At 37.8% G+C, this 26,568-nt stretch overlaps 2 protein-coding genes across 12 annotated transcripts in view; one reads left to right on the top strand and one right to left on the bottom strand.

Annotated features, from left to right (window-relative positions):
* The window catches only part of FBXO36 (F-box protein 36), a 30,598-nt gene extending 4,800 nt beyond the window's left edge, over nt 1-25,798 (bottom strand). Inside the window, exons 1-4 of one of the 5 annotated variants that reach the window (XM_054835707.1) lie at nt 25,129-25,302; nt 17,371-17,445; nt 5,697-5,805; nt 537-709 (exon numbers count right to left, since the gene is read on the bottom strand). In XM_054835707.1, coding sequence (XP_054691682.1) covers nt 537-709; nt 5,697-5,805; nt 17,371-17,445; nt 25,129-25,224 — 453 coding nt within the window. In that variant the 5' untranslated portion in view covers nt 25,225-25,302. The other 4 variants (XM_054835703.1, XM_054835704.1, XM_054835706.1 and 1 more) reach the window with 4 other exon arrangements.
* TRIP12 (thyroid hormone receptor interactor 12) overlaps nt 25,664-26,568 on the top strand; it is a 79,002-nt gene continuing 78,097 nt past the window's right edge. For 6 of the 7 annotated variants that reach the window (XM_054835699.1, XM_054835698.1, XM_054835697.1 and 3 more), the window contains exon 1: nt 25,664-25,798. The gene's annotated coding sequence lies outside the window, so the exon portion shown is untranslated. Of the gene's footprint in view, nt 25,799-26,024; nt 26,048-26,568 lie in introns of those variants that run through there. The other variant, XM_054835694.1, reaches the window with a different exon arrangement.

Genomic DNA, 26,568 nt, shown 5'->3' with positions numbered 1-26,568 from the left:
TCTACAAAAATCTTGAAAAAAAATCTTTTTCCTTGTGCTCCTGTCTTTTGTTGAAGACTTAAAATGTAAGCTCTCCAGGAATGGCAATGTTTTTTGTTTGTTAATGGGTCTAGCATAAGGGGATCCTGGTTTGTGGCTGAAGTTTCTAGACTTTACAATAATACAAATCATAATGCAAAGCATAGGTTTCACATTTCACATATTTAATCGTGGAAGTAGTGCATAACACCCAGCCCTGGGTTACCATGGAATTACCTGGATCATTGCATTTATGTGCAACAAAAGTTTGCAGGATAAGCGCAGTCTCTCTAAGATCTAGTTCTAAGGCTACAATCTAGCCTTTCAAAGATCTAGTTTTATTGCACCTATTCAGTTACTTCTATACAGATGATTAATTTATTGTCTCAAACTTTAAGTAAAGCAGACAGATTGATGACTATATTAAACATGAGATGAATCAAAACCAACATGCTGCACAGCAAAACTAACAATGTTAAAATAATTTCCAATGTATTTTTAAATATTTTTTGGTTTACCATTTCAAATCTGCGTGACACTTGAGAAAGCCTGGCAATATCTTCAAGCTCCAGAAAGGAAATGATGTACAGCAGCAATGGGACAGGAAGCCATTCCAGGAAGTCATAGTTACCTCGGCACAGATTGAGGACATGTTCCAGAACTTTGGCACCAAACACTATAGCAATCTGAACTGTGATAAAAAAACCAAAAAACAAAACCAAACCCAAGAGACAACAGATCTGTTAAAGCCTAAAATTTCTTCCCAATAATCCCACATTATTCAGACACATCTTTAAAAAAATATCAGAAAAGTCAGCTCAATTTTTTGGATGTTTTGTAGAAAAAATAACGTTAAACATCTTACATTGAACAATAGTAATTTATAGTATATCAATTGATCTTAAGAGTTGCTAGTGATATCCAGGAAGCCTGAGCAGTAAAACAAGGCTTTAATTAAAAAACTGTACATTGTCTTGTATACAGCAAACTCTTGTCTCAGCTGAGGAACATTAAAACAGCAACAAAGCTGAACTGAAACTTGTCCAGATCCATGTGGTCCACTTTTCCACATCCATCTATACTTATTTACATAAAGACTGTGCTATTTACTCAGGAGTAAAACAATTGAAAAAAAGTACTTCAGTTGTATGCATTGGGGAAAATAATGATTGCTCTGACATTAAGAGTCCGTGTAGTTCTGCCTCTTATCTGATGTAGGTACAATTAAACCACTAAAATGAAATTGAAGAGAGTTCTCTTCTACAGTGACGTGACATTTTTTGACTCATTCACTTTGTGATCCAGTACAACACCAAATTCTTTTCCTGCTACTTAGTGAGCTACTCCCCATCCTGCATTCATACAGTCGATTATTTGTGCTTCAGCATCCAACTTGGAACTTAGCCTTTTGAATTTGACACTGTTTCTTCAGATCATTTATCTATTTTATCAAATTGCTACAATCAAAATACTAGTTCATTATAAAACAGGACCCTGAATTCAATTTGAATGATCAGTGGTAAATTTTGGAGCTGCATGTTGTTTCCTAAGATCTGACGACACGAATGCAGTCATCTAGATTTGCAAAGGATTTTTTTCTTTTTTTTTTTTCTTTTCATACAGGGACAGGAACATAAGGATGAAAAGTTTAAATTCAAAGCATTTAATGAATTACTACTTTTTGTATTATGAAATTATTCTAATGCATCCAAAATGGAGAAGGAGGGGGGTTGTTTTGGGGATTTTTTCTTTTGGTTTGTTTTTTTAACCAACTAGAGTCTATCTTCTCATATATGTTAAAGTCACAAATGGAGAAAGAAACAGAATTATGGAAGTTGAAACTCTACTGACGATAGGCAGTAAGTGCATCCAATTTTGATGCAGCAGTTTTCCTTCCAAAATATTTTGTAAGATGAGTTACAGAACTGAAGCTTTTGTGAATACATTTGAAAGAGTTTTCCAAATTACATGATTTCACTGTTAAGATGTTAAGATTTTTTCTTATCTTTTTGTTCCAAATATTCCTAAGGTAATTACATAGAAGGAAGCTATCACCTTATCTGCCTTCATGTCTTTGGGTAGATGGCCCAATCCTGTTCAAGGTTCCTTTTCTGTTGCTATGTCATACTGCATGTGCAAACAGTTTGCTGTCGGTTCTTACTTGCTTTTTTGCTTTCCAAGCATCTCAGTTCTATATAGTTGGTAATTTTCCTCAAATTCCTTATGCAAGTACAAAAATGATCTACAGAGTCAACTAAAAATTGTCTGGCTGATCTAATTCAAGCTGGTATGTAAGAATGATCCACATATTCACACACTAGGAATGACGATAATGTTTGTAGTGTGCATCTACTTCATGTTGAATGATTAAGCAGGCTACACATGAATACTTGCTGCTCCTTGAGTTTTTCTTGAAATTTTTTTATTTCTAGAAATAATAATGTGACCTGGTTTGGCTATTTTAAAATATATTTTAAAAATATATTTAGCTGTATTTATCTTGCTTTATAAATGTATCTGCAGCTAATGATGAACTAACTGTGAAAGTATACTGAACTTCAGTTTTTCTGTGAAATTTTCATCCTATGAGTGCTGGTTACTACTTGATGACTTGTACTATTTGTTCACTCATCCAAAAATGTAAACAGATCTCTCTTCTCTTGCCCTACATTATCATCAATTCATTTTCCATCTTTGCAAAACCGCAATGAAAATCTAGCCATATACAAAATCTTGCTCTTCCCTCTTGGCTCTATTGAGATTATGAAAAGAAACTAATGATACCTTACCTCACTGTCCAAAAAGAAAAGAAAACACTTCAAAGCAAAGATTACAGCTGTATGGTAGTTAGTATAAATTTACTAAAATGTTAATGTTTATTATAAAATGTTTACTTCTTCAATTTTCTATTGGATGTTTAAATGCCTGTATAGGCTATTGATAAAATGTTTCATTTGCAGGGGACTCTTCTTCCTATGCCTATTAGAAATAATTTAAGCTTTTTTTTTTTTTTAACAATTTTTCTCTAAAAATCTCTGACCATGTGAAAACTGCTAAAATCTTAGGAATGAGAATTAGGAGATAACAACAGGAAATAGTAATACTTAATAACAGATAAACATTGTACTGGTAGGGGTGTATCAAATACTTAGCAGAAAACCATGGGTCTGGCAAGGAGTCTTTTATTTGAACCATCATTTGGCAAAAAATTCAGTAAGGATAACTAGAATATTATTCTAGTATATATATTTGTGGAGAATTATGGAAAAAAAATAGTATCTGCGAATATTTAGAAGAGCAGCAAAGCTCCCCTTAACAGGAGGGGAGAAGGAGGTGTAAAAACATCTGATTGTGTGGAACAGCAAGAGCTATGGACAGAAATAATATCAATATAACAATGCAACTTCTCACAAACATAGTAATTTGTATTTGTAATACTCGTATTTATGTTAGCATTTTTCTGAAAGAAAAAAACACAACAAAAACCAAAAAAAACCCCCACTTTTATTTTATATTACAATTTTACTAAAACCCAGAGGGAAAACCCCATATATGATTTTAAAGATAATTTTAGAAGGAGGAAGAAATGACTAAGTGTTAGGAAATGGCAACTGTGGCTTTCAATACTTCCTATAGGATGGGAAACCTCTGAACCACCAATAACACTTTTCAAGAAAAAGCTTGATTCATAACCTACGGAAAACACACACTATTGTACCCAGGTGATGTAAACCAGATGTTTTATTGTGACATTATATTAATATCAAATGCCACAGGAAAATCTTACAGTGTAAACAATGTGGAAAAAACCCCAAGCTAAAATCCTCACCAATATATATTCACATATCAAATCTACTTTTACGAGGTAAATAAGAAAATAAATTGAAATTAAATTTTGAAAATAAAAACACTGAAACCTATTGCTAAAACTCAGCTAAAAATTCTATGTAATTCTTGGCAAAAAGTATAGAAGACTACTTCTTTGAAAGCTCAAGTTTATAAAAATGGATAATGAATTTTGTCAAATTAAAATGCAGTGCTACTCTTTGCCGCAACTCACGGAGCAATTACAAACACCTACTGCAAAAAAGCATAGCATATTTAATGATTCTCTGAGTGCTGGCCAAATTCAACAGGCAGTCCATTTTCTATTGGTTCATGATACATTCATGCCCCTTCTAGTCAAAACAAGTAGTAATAACTGGAATTAAAGATTTATTTTGTTACAAACTGTGAGTGCTGATTGAAACTTTTTCCATGGTTTGTGCATATATCATCCAGTCACTTGAGCTGAGAGTGTGCAGTCTTTCCATCAATGCAGCACTAACAGCAGTCTCTTGCAGTCTCCTTACCCAGCTGCCTAAGGAAGTGTTATTATTTCAATCAAATTCACTTGAAATCGGTCAGTTGCAAAAGTCATAACGGGGATAAGAAACACAAACCTAAACAAAGAAATGCAGATCACACTAACTCACCAGGGCCAAAAATCTCTTCATTGTGCTGTAGGAAGTGTTAGATTTTAATAAGCAAAGTGTAGGAAACACGTGTTGGTCTTATTTCAGACCCTAAATGCAGATACACTCAAGTTTACTCTTGAAAACAGGTATATTCTCTTGAGGTAAGTTTTGCCCTCTCCCCTACCACCGGGGAGATTCATATACTTCTTGGGAAAGCAAACCTCCTCTGCCTAGGTGTAAATAAGATGACGTTGATAAGCTGTTGATGAGGAAAACAGGACATTTGGAAATGATGCCCTTCAAGTTCATCATAAAAATAGGATAAATATGAAGTCACATCTGTAACTAAATTTTTTTATGTCTGTATATACTCAGAATACAAAAAGCTACAAAAGCCTCAGGATCTCAATCCAGTCCCTGCAGGTGCAGTTATGAAGTTCTCCATTTTCAGACCAGGTCATAGCTCAGACCTCAGCTATTCGCTGCAGTTTCTGAATTAATGTGTCTTTGGCTTAGTATTTTCAGGGAACCTTTTCCTCTGTGAGCCAGGACCAACCATATCTTGTGACATGACATCTCTTAAAACTAATTAATTACTGAGAACTGAGATTATAAAAAGATGCAGAGCAATAACTACAAAGTCCCACGGAACTTTGGGAGAAAGCATTATTTCAGAAGTTCTCAGTGGCCAATCTATCTATCAGGCCAGTTGGAATACAGCTCTATAAATCTACTTTTTGAGGTTTATTTAGTGGCATCCCCACTGCCTTTCTTTATGTGACTGTGTGCTCCTAAAGTCATGCTGTACTTGTATAATCCCAAGTACCTGTTGCACTTGGTGTTACTTAAATTAACTCAGATTGGGAATCCAGATGGCCCATGACATGGCCATAAACCCAAATGTGCTGGGACAAAGCATTATAAAGACTGAGTTATTAGCAATAAAAATACTGCTTTCTGGCCTATTTTTGTTGCTAATGCCTCTGTTATTGTCTTATAATGAAACTCTCAATGTTGCTGGGATTTATCCTATATTTAAAGTTACTGTCATGTCTTTTTGTTTTTCCAGTATTCATACATTAATTTATATTAACAAATTAATATTAAAAAAGCCTGTTAGCCGAAGCAATCACATCATTAATGAAAGTTATTACAGATCAATATTTCTAGATTATTCCATTATATGCCACAGCAAATTTGTAATTATTATTGTCATCTTACTATGAAGAGATGAATCATCCAAAAAGTCCTCCTGGGATTCTTTAATTTCTCCAGGTCTTGATTCACGAAATTCATTCCTAAGTGAGATTTTCCACCACCTAAAAATTACCTACAATTGTGGAAGAAGAAAAAGAAAAAAGGAAGAAGAAATGAATATCCAGTATCATGAGATAAATGTATTGCTAAGATTCAGGACTCTGGTTGTGTAAATATTACTCCATTCCCAAAACAAAGTTATCATAAGACATCAGACCATGGTTACATTACCAGTGGCCCTACAACATGCTTCAAAGGACAATAAACATCCCATAATGCACCTAGACAAGAATGAAATGTTTTTACATACAATGTTCCCAACCCCTGTGTACAAATTGCTTGTAGAAATTAAAACACATTTAGTGACATCTCAACTTGCAAAACTATAAACATTCTCTTTTTGTTTTCATTTAGTCGCAGAAGCACAATTCATCAGGCATTAAATTATGTGGTTAAGTACAACTACCCATTCAACTGCTCAGGCATTCAAACGTGACAGTATTAGAAGTTAAACTGTCATTTTAACATTTTGTTAAAATTAAAACTAATAGGACAGTTCAAAGTTCAGCCCTTAGACTGTCTGAAAACTCGGGAAAAAGCTCTCCAGAAGTCCACATTCAACTCGCATTTTCAGAGTCAGAGAAAGAAAAGACAGCCTGCATTACAAAGCGTGCAACTGAGACAAAAGTTTAATATGAATAGTAAATTGTGTAGCTATGAAATGATGGAGAACAAGTGGCTCTGGCTATCAGTAATTTTCCCAGAGTTCTCTTAAAACATTACATATGTGCTTGAACAGTGTGTCAGCTTTTAATAGTGACTTTTGTTTTGTTGTTTTCACAGCTGGCTCTACAGGAGAGGAAAGTCGGAATCATGTCTCTTCCTTCACACAAGTTGTTAGCAAAGATCACACTCCAAGCCAGAAGTAGGATTCAGTTGCTGTTGTAGGCAAGGTTAAAAAAAAAAATCTTGTAATATTACTAATATTAATCTGGGTTTTTCCCCTTCCATTTCACTGAGAAAAGGGAGGATTTTACATTGTTATATGTATATGTGGATTCCTGACACACTGAGTGATAAAACTGACAAATCAGAATATTAGTGAGGTGTACATCTATAAACATACACACGTGTATATAAAAATACACTCCACAGACTCTTATTTTTTTCTAGTGGCCTGTAGAAAAGGAAAATTAAAAGCAAGCCTTGAGTTAACTGTCAGTAAGTCACATAAGACTACTCACATATACTGACTGAACAACACAGAGTTAAATTTACTATTACAAATCTTAGATCTGACAACAGTGGTTTACACCTCTCAATGTGAAATTTAACTTTAGACATCTTTCCACATGCTCCTCAGCTTGCATTCCCTTCAAAATGGTATGCAAGAATACAGTATATTATAGGGGGAAAAAAATCATTGTTAAAGGAGAAAAGAAACCTGGTTAATATGCTTTTTCTCGGCCTTTTCATGTTACTGTTGGAAGTGACATTTCTTAAAAAAAAGCGAAGTTTCTCAGTATGGAAATGCCAAGTGAAACTGAAAAAGAAAATAGCCACCTGCCCCCAAAACCACTTACCAAAATAATTAATGATGACTGCTGCTTTTCAAATTTTGAACTTTAATACCTAGAACATTCTTCAGATAAATTTCCTGTGTAACCTTATAGATTTACTTATACACAAATCTAGAAGTCTAATTCTTAAAAAAGCAGAACTATGTTGCACAACAGATTACAATGTGTTGTGATCTGTTATAAAATACATTAATAAATACTTTTCAGTCTGGGATATACAGTACAATAAAACTAAGTGTATACAGAGCAGATGCTCACCCAAATTCTGCACTGGTGTAAGCAAGACAAACTTTTCACAGTAAGTATTCTATATGGTTTTTTGTTTAGTATTTTGTGGGTATGAGAGTATTTCTCTATAACATAAGTTTATGCATACACAGGTGTACAAGAACATATTTAATCCAAACACTAGAGTGTGCATATGTGTGTATGGACTCTTGAATAAGATTTTATCTTTATACAATCCAACCAACCCTAAGATGTAACACTAAGTCAATAATCTACAAACGAAACACATCTCCTATTTTTAAAGCAATTACAGTAGATGTTTTAACATGGTTATAAACATTTACTTTCATGTATATTGTTGTACAATTATAAAGTCCAAAGCATTTTAATACTAAATTCAAAAACTTAAAAAAATTACAGAAATACATATTTCAGTAATCTCTCCTCCTCTTAATTGCTATACTAGGAAGCACACTGCAACAGAACTTTCTGCCAGAATGGGAAAACCGGGCCAACATGCAGAGGCACAGGAAAAGTAATATATATGAGTAATTATATTAAATGCCAGTGTGTATTTTCTAAACATTATTCTTTGATTTACAGTGGAACAAACTGTCAATAGTGCTATTCCATTTAAAAACTTCCTTATGTACAAATACCCAGGACAAACTACAGTTACCTTGGTAAGTTGTTAGCACACAGTTATTTCAAAGAAAAATATTGCATAGATTTTGTAATACCTATACTTTTGCATATATTAAAAAGATGAAGAATGGAAAGTATTATAAGTTCATCCTGGTTGCCATGGACACTTTTCATTCTTGATTTTATTTGGAGGTGCAAGTGTTAAAGCAATTCACTACCACATTGCTTATTCCATTGGCATTTCTTCATGAAAAAAAGAGAGGGGATGACAGGATGAGCAGAACCAAATTTAAACAGCAACAACCAGCCAAGACTTTGGATAAAAAGTCATAGTGATTTTTTTAAACAAATAAAACAACTAATATATTTAAGCAAAAATTAGCAACAGATAACCTATTTAGGAAGAATTTATTGTAAAAATTAATCTGGACTGCAGATTACTAGAAGCATAGTACTATTTACATTGTATGAGAAAATAATATTTGAAGTTTGTCATATGGTGAGCTATCTTTTAAGGATGCTGGGCTCAACGTTCCCTTAATTTAATCTATTTCGGAAGTTACAGAACTAAAGACAAGTCTCACATGACAGACTCAGGCTGTATAATGAGAAACTGGGGGAAGCTGAAGAAAGACAGTGTGACTTGTGAAGCCCTGTTATAAAGGCACATATGAGAAACTGTTTCCTTCTCCAATATACATTTTTAGGATTTCAAACCTCTCCAGACTCAGCTTCTGCTTTGCTTAAAACTAGTAACTGAAAATATAATTTCTCAGATTATATGTTATTTGGAGATTAATCTTTCCTATTTTTCTCTTAAGTTGTTCTACTTTAAGTAGTTAAACATTCATTAGAAGAAGGTGACTCCAGAATCTAGCAAATAGTGCCTGCTGAGATTTAGATCTAGATTCAAATATTTCCCTCAGTCCCAGGTGAGTGGCCTAAATCCCCAGTCTTTCTTTTTGGTCTTGGATTTGTCACTGCAGTCCAAGCTCTCATTCCCCTCTGCAGTGAAGGAGCCAATGTGTCTTCTACCAAAAAAAGCAGTCACATTCTCAGTTAGTCTTAGTGACTTTACCTCTACTGAATCCCTTCTCTCAGGCCGTTTTATCCCATATTCTATTATTTTTCCACAGATTTAAAAAAAAAAAAAAAAAAAATCTCTGCTTTTGGCTGGGTTTTGTGGAATGGAGGAGACTAAAAGTTTCTGTTGCCTTACTATTTGATTTCAAAATTAGAGTATTCAAATGCTTCTGTCCCTCATTTTATCTCATTTTCTCTTGCAGAATATTGTTGCATTTTTGCTACAATTTCAAATAAATCTATTATTTTTAAAGAATTCCATTTTCATGCACTTCAGTATAAAACCCACCCATTTCACCGTCACATAAATCTTTACAAAATAAAGGTGGAATAAATATTAGCATTACTGAAACATCTTCAAGGAGATAATAGTAAGATAGATGTTTCTAAAGCTATGATCTGTATACCTACATATCTTTCAGTTAATTCATTGCTTGAAGCCAGTATCAGCTAATCTGTTGCCTAAGAGTTTGTAAACCTAAGCTCAATTTCCACACCATGAAGTCAAATGCCTTCACTAGATAGATTTTTTTTTTAAATTCTGAAATTAGCACAGTGCAAAGTTTACCTGCTTCATCTTTCCTGTCCTTGTTAATGTAGATGCAGTTTTACTTATGAAAAAGCACTTCTCTTGTCATAGTTTTTTCTGCTGTTATTCTAATAGCCACATCTAATTGAGAAGCTGATACTATAGTACTATGAAGTTTCTCATGCAGTTGCAGCTACATCCACACTACAGCTTCGACTGCACAAGCAATAAAGGAAAATGTAAATAGGACAATACAAATCTTTAGGCTTAGACAGACCTACGCTCATTTTGCAAGTGAACGAAGCTTAGGCTTCTAGGTCACTTTAAAAAATGCAAAAGAGGTACTTTAACATTTTACTCACTTTTCACCAAGAGGCAGCCATGTATTATAGCTAAAATATGTAACCAAGTAACACCAACAATGCACAGGTATTCGCAAAAGAACTAAAATAAAATGTTAAATAACTTTATAACGAGCTGGAGTGAGGCTGTCCTTATGCATTGACACTGATGCAGCTAAAGCAAATGCTATTTTGATCCCTATGGGATAAGCTGTTGAACAGTAACACACATGGGCAGTTGTTTCATGTAAGGCTACTAATGGCGTATTGTGATTAACTTACAAGCAAGAATGCAGATCTTCTGGAACTGAAGAATCTGCTATGTCTCTATTTTTTCCTCCTGCCTCCAAAACCAGTTAGATTTTTGGCAATGAAAAGATATCCTTTGTTTAAATATTCCTACTGTGCCTTCATACAGTATAACAAGCAACATATAGGTATCTCAGAAGATGTTGTGAAACAGTTAAAAAAATTGATAGTTCCAGAGATGACATTTAACAAATACTACCGCATATTCATACCATGATCTTGGCACAGTTACATAGCAACTTTTTTTCTAATAATTTCCTCACTGTCTCTACACAAAAGAAAATGGCAGTCACTCTCACGTTTAAGGTAGTTAATGATGGCTACACAAAAATCTTGCAAAAATTAAGATCTTTCATATCCATTGCTTGCAGTAAGTTTTTTGGGTTTTTTTGGTAGCAGAACCTCAGCCCTACAATCAGAGAGGCATCTTTTGCCAGTTTTATGAAATTCCAGCAACATCTCAATCCACGAACAGATGTTTCTCTTCTGTGGCTGACTACTTGATTTTTCAGAGTGTTGCTATCACGCTGTATGGAGCTTTTTGGCAAGTATGATCGCTTCAAGGATACTTACCTGAAAATCCAAACTTTTGCCCAACCATGCTTCTATAATATGTAAGGATGAAAGGTAAATGCTCAGCTGGCTATTTCAGTCCTTTGTAAATACAGGAATATGGAGAAGAGCCAGCAGAAGATGAGGATGGATGGCCTAGTGTACACCATCATTACCTCACGGTATTTAGCTTGACCTAGAGTGTAAAAAGAAGCATTCACATGGAACTCACTGTCCATCAGGAAAACCAGTTATTTCCAGTTTCCTTATTCCATGTAAGAGTAAAATTTAAAAAAACAAAACCCAAACAAAACTCTTAATACATGGTTTTAAGTCTGCCTTATTTTGGAGACTTTGGGTTGCTGTAATAAACGTCAGAGCTGAAAAGCAGTTGCAATCAATGGATATTGGTGTGAAAATAGTTGTAACTGAAGGGGATAAAATGCAGTAAGTTAAACAACCTAACCAGCAAGACCACTCTCCCTCCTAATTACACTGCATCAACAGAAAGATTTAATACATTCACCAATTAAAGTAAATCTCCAACCGTGCCAGGCTAGTGAGGAGGCAAGCTTTTATTGCTGCTATACAGTCACTTCTTAAATATTCTTTTACTTTCTGACTGACTACTCAGGGACAATGTCCCACCTGTCCTCTGACTAATTAAGTAGTATTAGTACTGTTACTTGTATATATCTGTGCCTCCTGCCATTTATAACAAGTTTCTGTTAAAAAAAGAAATCAGCACTCTAAAGTTTTAGATAGTAATCAATAAATACAAGTGTACATAAATATGGATGTTAATATTTGTGTAAGCAAAATAGTTCTAGTAAGTTAGCAGCAATTTAAAGAGAAGACTGGTTTATCTGGATTAAATGACCATCTTCACAGTTCACCATTATTTCTTCTTCTTGATATACTGAAATTCACATGTAATAAAACAGTTTATTGAAGTATATAGAATACATCTGAGTTAAAATTAGAACATTTCTAATGCACTTAAAACTTAAGACCCACTTAAATTACTTTTAGAGTACATCTGAAGGCAGTGAGGAATAGTCACATAATGCTGTTAAGGTACAACACGTATGAACTGCAGACCTGCATATTTCTTTGGAAAGATCTAGAAAATAATAATGCCTCCCTAGCCTTTATGGTTTGCAGAATGTAACAATCCACCTGCGCTACACCCATTGCAACTGTTTTCTTTAACAAACATCCAGTGGGCTTAGTTACAAACTCCACAAACTATTTCATAGCTACTACAATATATCGCACATTTCCTATGGTCTTGGAGAAAGGTGGATTCAGGAAGGGTTGTGTGATATGAAGTTTTTAATCATACAGAGAGATGGAAGCACCAAAGAAAACGGAGTTGATGATTGTTATGATTGAACTTTTTTTTCCTTTTTCTTTCTTTTTTTTTTTGTTTTAAAATAAAGTCTTTATGTTACTTTGCTATGATTGGCCAAAGGAGATTATTTTAGGAGTCTTGATTTGGTTAATATGCAAGAATGTGAACAGTGTTCACTAGCAAATACAGCCTGGCGGAATGAACTACACTGGTTTCGGGGAGTGTGTGTGTGCGCGCGCGCGCAATAATACCTAAGCACCTCAAAATTGCTGGCAGGTTTTGATGTGCTCCATTGGATAAGAAGGTAAAATGGACTATCAAGAGGCTGCAGTTAATGAAGCCTTCATTTATTTAGGGTTTCCAGAAGTCTTTGAAGGAAAACTTTCTAGGAGTAAGAACAAAAAATGAACCATATCTGAGTGCAACAGTGCAAGAGCTGACCAAACTGAAATTAAACTAAACCCATGCACTGATGCCATTACACATTTCAGGCATGCACAATACAGAATCAAAGAGGTACTAGTTGCTGCCTGTTATGTCTGTGAAATTGGATGCTTTTTGCTTGTCTTCTGGCAAATTATTGCCTTTTTTTTGAAATTTAAATTAGGGCTTATAACACCCATGCTTCATTTGACAATTGCTACAAAATTTGATGTTTGCATTTGCTATAGTACAGGAAGTTATACATATTACTATTTTGTCTACACTGATCGGATCACATCTGCACAGGATAGTAGTTTCCTTCTCATGTGCACTCACAAGGGAAAAAAAAAAAGTTAGGTGTCTCTGGCATTTATTAGACATAGTCCATTTTTCAGTCTTTCTATGGGATGTCCAGTTCAGATATACCAAAGAGTCTGAAGTGCAAAACTTAACATGCTGTGCTAAAGAAACTGTTCTACAAGGGAAAAAACCAAATTCTCCCAGACCATCAGGTTGAAATTTGGGACAATAGTGTGTACTTGAAAGTTTGTACAGATTCTTCTCAGGTTCACAATAATCATCATGCAAGCCCACGTACTTCCCTCCCCTACGTCTGCTTTGGTTTTGGGCAAAAAAATAAATTACTATTAATAGCAAGAAAAGATAAAACAATTTCGTTAGCAAACAAAATTAAAACAGTGATGGCAGTAGAGTACAACTGTAAAGACAATGGCATATGGAAAGAAATATGAGTTTCTGGTGTCAATGCAAACTGTTTTGTGAGTTGCTACTAACAAATATTTCAAGTGCATGGAGAAAAAGAGATAAGAAATATCACAATTCCAAAATTTCCTATGTAGCAACTACAAAACTGTTCATTTTCCCCCACTTATACTCAGAAACATCAACCCACTTAAGATATGGGATTAGCTCTGTGTGCGTGATTACCAAAGCCTTCCACTTAAAGTACCTGAAAAACATTTTAGTAAAATAAAGGAGGAAGATGGAATAAAAAGCTTGGAAAAAATAATTGTCTTTTCCTTTGGGGAATGCAGTAGTTATGTTTGAGCAAGAAATCTGCTGCCTTGCCATGATCTCTTCCTTTCCTCTCAGTTACATACCTGGTTTATTCCTATGTCCTTCCTCTCAGTTACATACCTGGTTTATTCCTATGTTAGTGTCTTTCTTCATTGGTTTTCCTAGAGCTTGCTGGTGAAAAAAAAAGGCAAGAAAAGAAGCAAAAAAAAAAAAAAAAAGCTACAGATCTTTATCACAGAGCTTACAGCACAGGTGCTTTGGCAGCTAACTTCTACCTTTACACAGACTTGTGCACACAGATCAGAGAAACAATACAAGGGCAGAAGAGAGAGAGAGACTGCAGAAGGGAGGAGGGTATGTGCTGAGGGGAAAGCGACACTATCAGAGGGAATAAAAAATTACTCTTGAGGATCAGAGTCTTCAATTATGAGCATGATACTTGCCATTTATTAACGTGATTAAACAGGCAGACCTAGATAAGACCGCCACAAAGAGATTATTCCACTATTTAACAGAACAAAGGATGCTAGCTAAGTGCAAGACATAACATTCTTTTCTAGATGGATAAGACACTGACAGGTTTCATTTGAAACCATTTCTTTTACTTTTATCCTCCTTACTTCAGTTTCAAGGTATCCTTGTTACAATTTCAGGTCTAGTCTATGCTTTAAATTTCTTCTGTTTTGTTGTTTTTTGGTTTTGTTTTTTTGGGTTTTTTTAAATTTTTTTTTTCTTCATTAGAGTAAAAAACCCAAACAACAGAACAGTCAGACTCGCTGCTATGTGTATAAAAAGTCCTAAAGTACAGCAGTGTTACAATGTAAAGTCCTCTTCTAGGGAATCTGCATCTCTCTTAGCAGGGTATGTGCATATAACTGGCAATCCTTTTGATTACAGATGAAGTTTTAGTTCAATCATCCCACTGCTCCCTTCTGGGATATATACAAATCAGGATGATAAGTATCTGCAACCACTCTAATATCTGCTGAAAACTGTTTTCCCATATTCTTAAGTGGTCAGCTCACTTTCAGTGCTGACATCTCTAAATTTTGAGAAACATCTATTGTGCTGGCCCCTACAATCTCATCACACTTTTTAAAGAACAGACTAACAATCTGAATGTGTTTTTCAAAGTGTCCTTGCTGTCTATTTACAGCTTTAATTCCACCCGATCAAATGACAGGAACACTAAAGAATCCATCACACTGTGCAGCCATTCTGATATACTTGATCCTTACCCATGTCTCCAGTTTTCAGAAAAAGCTGTGGTGACAAGTATGCCCTTGTGGTGGGTTGACCCTGGCTGGAGGCCAGGTGCCCCCCAAAGCTACTCTGTCGCTGTCCATCCTCAGCTGGACAGAGGAGAGAAAAGATAACAAAAGGCTCATGGGTTGAGATAAGGACAGGGAGAGATCACTCACCAATTACCGTCACAGGCAAAACAGACTTGACTCGACAAAATTGATTTATTACCAAATGAGAGTCAAGTAATGAGAAAATAAACCCAAATCTTTCAGACACCTCCCCCTAACCCCTCCCTTCTTCCCAGGCTCAACTTCACTCCCGATTTCTCTCCCTCCTGCCCCCCAGCAGCACCAGGGGATGGGGAATGGGAGTTGCAGCCAGCTCATCACATGTTGTCTCTGCTGCTCCTTCCTCCTCAGGGGGAGGACTTCTCACACTCTTCTCCTGCTCCAGTGTGGGGTTACTCCCACAGGAGACAGTCCTCAATCAACTTCTCCAACATGAGTCCTTCCCATGAGCTGCAGTTCTTCACCAACTGCTCCAGTGCAGGTCCCTTCCACGGGGTGCAGACCTTCAGGAACAGACTGCTCCTGTGTGGGTCCCCCACAAGGTCACAAGTCCTGCCCGCAAACCTGCTCCGGCGTGAGTTCCTCTCTCCACAGGTCCTGCCTGTCCAGCACGGGCTTCCCACGGGGTCACAGCCTGCTTTGGGCATTTACCTGCTCTGGTGTGGAGTCCTCCACAGGCTGCAGGTGAAATCTCTGCTCCACCATCATCCTCCATGGGCTGCAGGGGGACAGCCTGTCTCACCATGGTCTTCTCCACAGGCTGGACGGGAATCTCTGCTCCAGCGCCTGGAGCTCCTCCTCCCTCTTCTTCTGCACTGACCTTGGTGTCTGTAGGGTTGTTTCTCTCACATCTTCTCACTCCTCTCTTTGGCTGCAGTTGTGCAGGTTTTTTTTCCCTTCTTAAACATGTTATCTCAGAGGCACTATCACTGTTGCTGACAGGCTCGGCCTTGGCTGGCGGCGGGTCCATAATGTCAGCCGGCTGGCATTAGCTCTATCAGACACAGGGGAAGCTTCTAGCAACTTCTCACAGAAGCCACCCCTGTAGCCCCCCACTACCAAAACCTTGCCATGCAAGCCCAATATAGCCCTTTTTCTCTATCAATTATCAACTCAGTACTACAGGTAGCATGCTCTCTGGAAAGGTTTTTTCTCCTTTCTGTTTCTTCAGATGCCAGTTTTGTCCAGTCCAATTTTAATTACTTGTTTTACATTGAACTTAACACTTGTTACCTGTAGGTTTCAGTCTCATTGTAAACTGCATAGGAGGGAATAACTGTACAATTCAACTGTAGCACCAACTTAGCAAATGCTGAAATCTATCCTTTCATTACCAATTGTCATGATAATTTGATGTGTATGTATATTAAAAACATACATTGCATTTTCTGTCACATGTATCTGCTTGCTCGTTTTATGCTTTCCAGCTACACAGCTTCTCTTGCCTGCCATACCCATCTGTTGTCATTCCTTTCACTCTATTGTTCACTGTCATCTTATTTAGAACTCCAGCTTCAGACACTGTCCTAAGCTTCTGCTTCTACAATATCATTTTGCCTTTTTGACAAGTGATTTTGATCATTTTACTGTGCACTAGCATTCTTTCTTCTAGTTACTACAATTCTCCAGATAATTTGTCTCATTCAGGTTTCATCCAACAAATGACATTTACACTGGTTGCACCCAGTGCATAATTTTAATCTAATTTAGTGAAGTCCATCCAAAAGCTGCAGGCACTTTTACTTTGGTTTAATTTAGGCTTATTTCAGTTTAACACAAATTGATTCAGTTTATACCAAATCAAAATCAAGTAGATCTTTACAATAAGCATCCACAGAGTAATTTAGACCAGCTTTAACAAGCTTTTTTTAAAAATAAATTTTAATTTACACTGGTGCATCTTTAGATAAGACCTTTCATAGCCTAGTACACCTTGAAATAAAAATCTTGATCCTTTTCTAGCTTTGCCTTCTACTCTTTTCTCCTTCTTCCTTCCCTTGAACACATTACTGAGTGCATTTAATTCATTTTTGCTAAATGAACAAAGTATAAATATATGGTACACCTAGTCAAGTAAACATATCTGATGGTTCTTCATGATGAATGCTGCAGTGTATGTGGAAAATGAAATAAGGAAAATTGCTCTTGGTTAATAAAGGCAACAGAAAAGAAGAAATAATTATTTTCCTAACACTGAAGCAGCAAGAAGGGAAACAAGACAACAGATAGGAACACAAACTTACCTTTGGTAACACAAAAGTAGAATTACTCCTGAGGTTTCCCAAGACAGAGAGCAACAGGGATAAAGGATGTACTACCTAAAGTAAGGCAAGTGAAGAATATAACTAAATGTTTCTCTGGAAGAATAAGCACTGACAATAACGTACATGTAAACAACAGACAGGTACAGTAAGAAACATTTACTTAATTAAGCAGAAGATAGTGGTGATTGCTTACCTTGAGAAACTATTACACCTTCACGACCTGAAAACCATTCTTGGCAGGTAGAACTAGATCAAACGTGATACCTTTGAATAAATCCACAAATATTAAAGCCCTGCATAAAACTAAAAATAAAATGGGAGATTAAACATTGCAATTCAGTGTGATACTGCTGTCTGTGTATTAGAAACTAGTTACAAGTGAACAAAAATCAGCCTAGATAAAAGAAAATATTCATCTCTAGGCTACCATTGACACAAAAAACCACATTGACAGCAAATAATGGTAACAGAATTAACTAAAATGATTTTATTAGCTTTAACATATCTTAACTGAAATTGATATGAGAATATTCCAATACATTTTCAAATAACAGCTCAACCACTATTGAAAAAGAAATTTTATAAGCCCACATGACAGTACTGAATTATTGTAGGCTCACAAACAACTTAACTTCACAAGTAATAACAACTTAAGGACTTAATATCAAGTAATAATCACTTAAGGACTCAATATCAGTTATATCTAATTTCAAATTCATAAATGAATGTTTCACAGGGTTAAGCATTTAGTAATGTTCATGGGGAAAAAAACAAAAACTGAGAGAAGTGAGTCTTTTGGGAAAGAAAAAATCCACCACATATTGCTGTATGTGATGCCTTCTGCAGAGCAACCTTGATCCACCAATAAGGAAGGCCCTGAAATACCAACATTGCTACTGCAACACATCACAAATTGCATTTCAGTTATTAAAAGTCCAAATTTTCCTATGTCAGTTGGGTTCTTGTGCTGGATTACATCTTCAGTATTGCAGCATGATTAAAGAATTCCCAAATCTTCCCCAAAATCTTATGGATAAGATCTAGCAACTGCATACATCCAGAGGTGGTGCATTATGGAAGAAGTGAGAGATACCATCAGGCATCCAAACTACAACACAACATCACAACAGTGCTAAACCAACATATTTTAGATTTGGACAGAAACACCTGACAACAATATTAATGTTTTTCCAATACAGCATTATTTCCCCAGAGAAACTCTTTCCATTTTCCAAGCAGCTCTACTGTTTACTTAGACATCTGAATTAAAGAGCATGAAAAAGCAAAGGGGATTTCCCTATGTATTTTAGGTTTAGCAAACATTCTCCTGATAATAACTAATACTGTGTGATATCATTACCATGAAAGTGTTAAATTATTTTCGAAATACCCTTTTTCAGCATAACAGAGCATTTCTGAGCTAGAACAAAATGGCTTCCTTATCCTGAAGTCATCAAACTATGGTTGAAATGATTCTCATTTAAGACAACAAGAAGCTGCTAGTTTTATGCAACTGAAGTCCTCTATACAAATAGCTCATAACAAAACTATTGTTTTCTAAGCCCCCTTTAGAGAAATTTCTGCACTCTTTTTGTTTGTTCAGAACTCAAATTTACCATTTGAAATGTCAAAGAAGAGACTTGAAGAGAATTCGTCCAACTAGGAAATAACTAGTATGGCATCCTTTGGCTTTCAGATGCAAATAAAATAGTATGACTTTGAAAAAGGTTCATCTCCCACAGACCTTTACTTTAAATCAGACTTGCAAAAAAATGTTTCATATAACATGAAATTAATTTTAGCTTGATTACTATAATAACATCTGTTAATTTTTTTTCCCAATCCATCTGGCCTAAGCACTTCAAATGCCATCTTCTGTCAATCAAAGAGGTTATATATCAACTGCCATCATTAAGAATTAAAAACAAGCCAACACTTTGTTAACTGTATAGTACCAGTTTTCAATGGAGTTCCTCCTTCAAAATGGAGGAACTATCCTTGCAGGTTTCAATACAGCCTGAACATACTCACAACTGAAAATCAACCAACCCACAACCAGTAAAACAATCACTTACTGATGTCTCTTAAAATTGAAATTGTAGTAAAAATGCTAAGGTTTTTGTTTTTTTTTTTTTAACTTAGGATTTATAGAGCTCTGACATGGAATTGGGTTGTTTATTGAAAAGGGATTTTTTAAAAATGTTTTTTAAGATTTAAGTGCTGTAGGTTCAGAATTTTTACTTACAGCTAAAAAAAGCCAGAAAACAAGTTTATTTTTTAAATGAAAACAATTAATTAAAGGATTTTTAAAGAAACTATTGTAGTCCTCAGTATCCAAAATAACATGCTGTGCTCAGAATATATTGATTTAATTTGAAACTGACTGAAGATGTAGAAGTGAACACTAAACAATAGGAGAAATGATGGGTAAAGAACAGGAACAGTCATCAGAACTGTTTGCCTAGTTACTTACAGTATTTGCTCATCTAGATGTCCTGTATATATTTGTTAGAGAATCTAGTTGCTGATCTCTGACCAAACATACAATTCTGCAGTTACATACTTGATAAAATTCAGTTATCCCAACTGTTATGCATAATATTGCACAGAACGCCGTTAGTTTTGTATACATACGATGCCTGCCTTTTGTGGGGAAGTAACTAAACGTTTTACTAACATGACAAAATCCTCTGATTAGTGCAGCATTCATTAAATGGTGACAGATGCTAGTATTAATTACACATTGAGTAGATCATTTTCCCATTATGTTTCTTTTGTTTCCAGCCTCATCTTTCTAGTTATCAGTCTGTCTTATAAGCAGATTAAGCACCACTTTTTGGGTTTTTTTGGGGGGTGTGTGTGTGTGTGACTATATTCCTTATTTGACCAAAATGAGGGACCAACCTTTTCTATGCTACCCCACCATCTGGATTCCTCTCTTGCACTTTTCAAAACCTGTACTTATCATCTGTTAGACAATTTATAGGAAATTTTATGTTGAAAGAAAAAAAAGAAAAAAGAAATTGAAAAGTACAAACTGCAAAGTCATTAATTTAGAAATAATTTCTGCCATAAACCAAAAGGTTATAAATTGAAAGTTGACACAGGAGAAAGCCATTGGAATAATAACTGATCAAAGGATGATCAACAGTCACTAATGTGATTTTGGTAGAGAAAGTTACATACAATCCTAAAATTTAAATTGTAATTTTCCAGAAGACAAAGGGAAGTAACATGGCACTTGTAAGACTTATTAAGAACAAAAGTTCTAATGGGAAGAAATGCAGCAAAAAGATACTAAAGTGACCAGGAAGTAGACAGTCTGTTTCACAAGGGCAAACTAAAAAAAACAAAACAAACCCTATCAAGAGGGCATGTTTATTAAATATATATAACATGTTTATATACACACACACATACATAACAATGTTACCTACACACAAGGGCAGTATTCAAGCTAAAAGATATCCACACACAAAATAAGCTGTAAATTAGTCTGTATAACTCCATTTCTAACCATCAGAGAAGTGATGAACTGGAGCAGTTCTATGTGAAGTAGCAAGGCAAAAAAAGCCTCACTACTTTTGAGACACATTAAGTCCCATTTACGCTATGAAGATCTATTATGTGGCTGGATGAAACAGCAGGGACTAGGATGTGATGACCTGAAGTCATCTCTTTCAGTCTTATATTTCTGCAGTGGGACTAGTAGATGCCTGCACAGGGGAAATATGCGGGATAGTTTCCCTGCATTTGTAGTTATGATTGCGGCCTTAAAATAGCTACTTGAAAAAAAATTCTTTTCTTTGATAGTTCAAAAGATCTCTCCCTCTACACAGTCCAACTGGTTGAACTATATTCCATGAATACTCACTAATGCATCTGTGCAGTCTACTTTTAGAAGTCATTTCCAATGAGTTACAAGGCTCTCCCCTTCTCCTTATGCTTCCTCCTTGAAGTAACTTATACAGAAACTAGTTGGTAATCTTCCTAACTTCTCAATGGAAGTGCATGCTCGCTACTGAGTAGTCAATACCTTTGTTTATAAAGTCCTGATTAATAGTTCTAATTGTGAAATGTAATTGAAATTGAATTTGTATCTGGGATGGCAACTGTCTCTTGATGCAAAATGAAAAGTTACCATCAGGGTCTCCTCGTCACATTTTTGGTACAAATGCATCCACATAGACAAGTGAGTGTATTTCTAGCAATTTTTTTCCCCAACTACTATTGCATTTGATTGAAGAGTTCAAAATAGCCTCTGCTTTTGTCTGCTTCCATCCAGTATCTTGTTTGCCCACAGCAGGCCCTGCTTTCCTTTTTCCACGTCCTAGTTTCTCTAGATTTGAGTTAAACACAAACAAGCATGCTGAAGTACACCTTGGTTATTACAACTGACAATATTGAAAGTAATACATAAATGTTTTCCAATTTATTTTTGGTAATAAAATAATTCACACGCTTACAGCTGAGGATGTGTAATCCTGTGGTATCACACTCTAGTTACTTTTTTTGTCTGTCTTGTCCTCTTTATTTGACTATTGTCCTATACTCAGCTTCAGCAAACTTCTTAATCTATGCTTAACTCTGCTCTCAGAGACATCCTTTCTTTTAATTTGCAGCAATTCCAGTTCATTTATTTTTAGTTATACAATATACAATAGTTTGGGCCTACTGTACTGATCTTGAGGCAGCAGACTCCAAAAATGCCTCCTGCAGAACATCCCTAACATACCAGGTTGCATAGTGGAAGAAAGATGTCAATTCCCTAGAATGAGGGAAAAGCTAAACAAAAGCCACAGACATTTCACATGACTTGTATGAACACAAAGCCTGCTGCTATGCACTTGCTTTTCCCCCCAGATATGGCCTCCTTGTCCAACCACATTTTTGCCCTAATACATTCTTAAAGACCTTGTGTATTTGTACAGGATTTCTGAATCTATGACAGTTTGACTTGAGAGACAGCTCATACCTGGAAATCCTAGCCACGACCACAGGTACACGCACTCTGGAGCTGTATAAAACATGCCCAGTAAATTAATAACTTCTTCCTGAAGGAGTTGAATTTACTGCTCATGTAAAGCCCGACCATTCAAAGTAGGGCAACACTCACAGAAATATGGGAGCCTTCATACAAATCCACCGTGCAGCCACAAACTCCCTTTTTGTTTTTAAAGAAAAACAATGGACTGTTTTGAAACCGCTGACTTCGAAGAATGGGACTATTCAAAGTTGCAAATTTCAGCTTTCATGTAACTACGTGCAACGTTGGAGGTTTAAACTGTAAGGTCTTTCAGGCAATGACTATTATTTATTAGGAGACTGCAAAATAGCATACTGGGAACGTGAACCAACAGCTAGGCCTCCTAGATGCTAACACAGGATGGCTAAATATATTTTACAAGATACATAACTTGGCACATCAGTGATATATATACCATCAATTACTATTTTTGACACAGATCTCTTCTCAGGAGATTCCATAGCCTGCAGAAAGGCTAACTAGTATCCGGAATTTTTATGCGTGCAGGAGTTAAAACTGCAGCGATTACTTATGTGAAGTTAGTTGTTTTCAGCAATAGTAAATTCAAAAGTGATTGAATTGGGAAGTTTTGCTGGAATCAGATATATCAGCAAAGGATGGATATAGTGATATATTCAAAGACGTATGTTCACTGCATCATACTCAAATGATCTTACCATCATAAAAACAAAATGAGTTTTTCCAAATAATCCAAACCAGTTCATTTTCAATGACACTAACTTCCTGATAATGCTTTTGGACAATAAACATTTACAGAATAATTTTAACTTACTTTGACTGACAGTTACAAAGCTTTTTGCACAGTTTATGTTAACTGACTTTGGTTTGTTTTAAAGATATATTTGGGCAGCTGAAAACAAAACCAAAAATAGATATCCGAAGTGTTTGACAGGAAACCAATATGAGAACCAAAAAACTGAAGACAATAATAAGGAACATCTTATTTTTATTCTCCAAGTGCAAAAATGAATGGTAAGAAACTCGTAACACTCAATTATATATTCCATGAACAAGCACAGCACTGTTAAGATTCCCATGAGGTCAATGGGAGAGGCCCATTACAAGACTTCAGCTACAGAAAAGCACATATTTCTCAGCTATGGTGCAGCACTGTAATTAGTCTCAATTTTGGTGGAACTCAAAGCTCCCTAAGGCTGGCTTGTGAGTTCTACCTTAATTTTTTTTTTTTTTGAGAATGAAACTGAAACTCCTTCTGAAACTGCAACTCCTTCTGAAACTGCTATAGACACTGGTGATTTAAAGAAAAGACCTTGGCACCAGAGAGACCAATAGAAGGAGCATATCATATACAGAACATAGATCATTTGGAATTGCATCTAAACTTCAGTTTGTCACTGTAATTTCTCAATTACAAACCTGACAATTGTCTCACCCTTGGAAGAGAATATGTTCACTATTTTGGTTTACTTTGGGAAAACAAAACAAAACCTTCCTCCTAGTTTCAGAATATGCTGGTTTTGTTCCCGTAAGACATTTTAAAAACTTTCTCAGAAAAAAAATTGAAACTTTACAACTTGTACATCAGTATGCCCAGCCTGAGACAAACATTTATGTTCATCTCTTATATATACAAAGTCAACCCACTCAAAAATAGGTAAAAATGAAACGGAAATTGCAGATTTAAGTTTTTATTTCATAACCTTACAAACTCATAATCAGATTTGTTAAGTCTCATTTGTTTACTGTCAAACATTCCTCATCAATGATTATTCTTATTCTGAAAAAATGTTCATATAGCACATTTTGCAGCATATTTCAAGAAAAGTAAAAAAAAAAATCTCTTCCAGGATTTTTAGCATTGCTTATTTCCCTGATCAGAAAACCAGTTATGTACACAGCCATAAGGCAGGACACCTAAACATCTTCAGGTACCATATGGAAAATATACACAGTCTTCCCATTCCCAGATGGGCAGTTTAATTCTATTTTTCTGGAATAAGATGTTAGACTATCATTTCCCCCTGCCTTAAAGTCTAGTTACTCTGAGTAACTAGAAACTAAACTTGTCTTTCCTGAGGAGAAATACCATGACATTACTTAAGGATTTGTTATTTATTTACTTTAAATGTTAGCATCTCATTTATTTGTGAGGCATTTCTGCGAGTAGACTTAAGTTTGTTTTGAGGTTACAAAATCACAGATGTGTACATACTTCTTCACAAGGCTCCTAACTCACCTTTTTGAAGGATCTTTTTTCCCCACCTTCCTCTGGTCCTCACCCAGAGTCCCTTCCCACAGGCTTGGGATACTCTGCGTAGAAAGAATCTCCCACATACGAGGCTCCTCGTCCAGACACACTTTCACCTATGCTAGGAAATAACCCTTTTTGGCAGCAAGGCCTTACCTGCTCCCAGCTACTTACCGACACCACATCCCAAGGCTGCAGCGAGGCGTTCCCAGCCCTCAAAAGGCCGAGCCAGCAGCACTGACTAGCTGCGTTAACAGGCGACCCCCACCCTTCCCCGGCATGGCGCTGAGAGCCCCTCCATTCCTTGCCAGTCCTTCCCCGAGGACGGGCCCTCACTACAAGCCGCTGCTGCCTCAGGAGCCGGGGGCAGGCCCCAGCTGCCTTCTTTCCCGGGCGGAGGAAGAAGCGGCGATCACGAGGTGAGGGGAAAAGAGCTGCGGGACAGACACCGCTCCCCACCCGCGGGCAGCCCAGCACCCACCTCCCGCCGGGTGACGAGCAGCTGGCAGAAGTCCTTGCTGGGGGCTGGGGCCTGCCCGCGCCTCTCGAACACCTCCTCCCGCGGCAGCGACGCCATTTTGGGACGCTGGGAGGCGGTGTCTATGGCAACCAGGAAGAGGCGGACATCACGCGGGGTCACCGGGAGCCCAGCCCCCTCTTAAAGGAGTAGGCCAGTAATACCGCGGCGGCCGGATAGGGTCTTCACCCCCGCCGCCGGCAGAGCCCCGCTACCCCACCAGCTCCAGCCCCCTCCCGTGCTGCTTGCTCTCACCCGAGCGGAGACACTCGCGCGGACCCAGGGGTGACGACCCCGGCGGAGGGATACTGACCACCGAAGACCGACCCCGCCGAGCGCAGGGAGCAGGGCGCGCACACGGCTGCAGCGGAGGCTGCGTGGGGGGCGGCAGCCGGGGCAGGGGCCTCCCGTCGGCCCAGGGGGCGCGCAGGCCCCGGCAGGGCCCCGTCGCCGGGAGAAAGTAGTCCCCCAGCCTCCCCCTCGCGCTGCTGGAAGGGGTTCGGCGGCGGAGGCGGCGGACGAGGCGCTGCTTGGTGCTGCGGCTTCAGCTGATAATTGAAGGGAAGAGAGGCGGTTGCTGCCGGGAGGAGGGGAGGCACGGAGTGTCTGCGGAGGCCGCATCGGGACAAACTAGGTACCCGGGGCTCCTCCGCTCTTTCAGGGGGCGCCGGGGAGGCGAGCGCGGGGCGGCGTGGCGCTGGGCCCGTCGGCAGTCTCCGGGCCGGGCGGCCGGGCCTGTTGTGTCATCCCCAGCATTAGCCGAGCTGCCCTTCCCGGCGGCCCGGGGCAGGGGGAGGGGAGCAGCGCCATCCCGGAGCATTGTTGCGGATGGGGGGGGGGCGAGGGAGCGGGGGGAAGACGGGGACGACACGACGCCGCGCTGGTGAGTGTGTGTGTAGGGGGGCTCGGGGTTGTGTAAGGGGGCGCGGGGAGGGGGCTCTTACTGAGGAGAGAAGGGGTGGAAACGGAGCTGACAAAATGGCTAGGCAGTCACCGGAGCCCGCTCTGGGGACATCCCCTCTCCCCCGGCGCCTCGCCTCGCCCGGGCTGCCCGGCGTGTGGGGGGTGCGCGGCCTCCCCTCTCCGGGCCCTGTGTAGCTGCTGATACAAAAGGGCAGTGTCAGTGTTGACACTGCCGTACCGATTTGTATGCCCTTCCCCGTCTTCTCCCTCCCCCCACTCCGGTTGGCCCCCTTTTCCCTCATGGCCCTTTCTTCCTTTTTTTTTTTTTTTTTCCGCTTCCCCCCCCTTCTTTTTTTTCTGAAGGAGCTATCGAATATCTTAAAGGAAAAAATAGCAACTCCTCTTTCCTTCCCCCCTGCCCGGCTCGATAAAAATGCTAAATAATCGGCCGACGTCCATATTTCACAAGCTTTTGGAAAGGGGGGGTGGGAGGAAGAAGGT

The sequence above is a fragment of the Grus americana genome, chromosome 9 (genome assembly GCF_028858705.1).
Source record: "Grus americana isolate bGruAme1 chromosome 9, bGruAme1.mat, whole genome shotgun sequence".
Lineage (NCBI taxonomy): Eukaryota > Metazoa > Chordata > Aves > Gruiformes > Gruidae > Grus > Grus americana.
The sequence above is the reverse complement of the archived record's forward strand: the minus strand, read 5'-3'. Positions and strand labels throughout refer to the sequence as shown.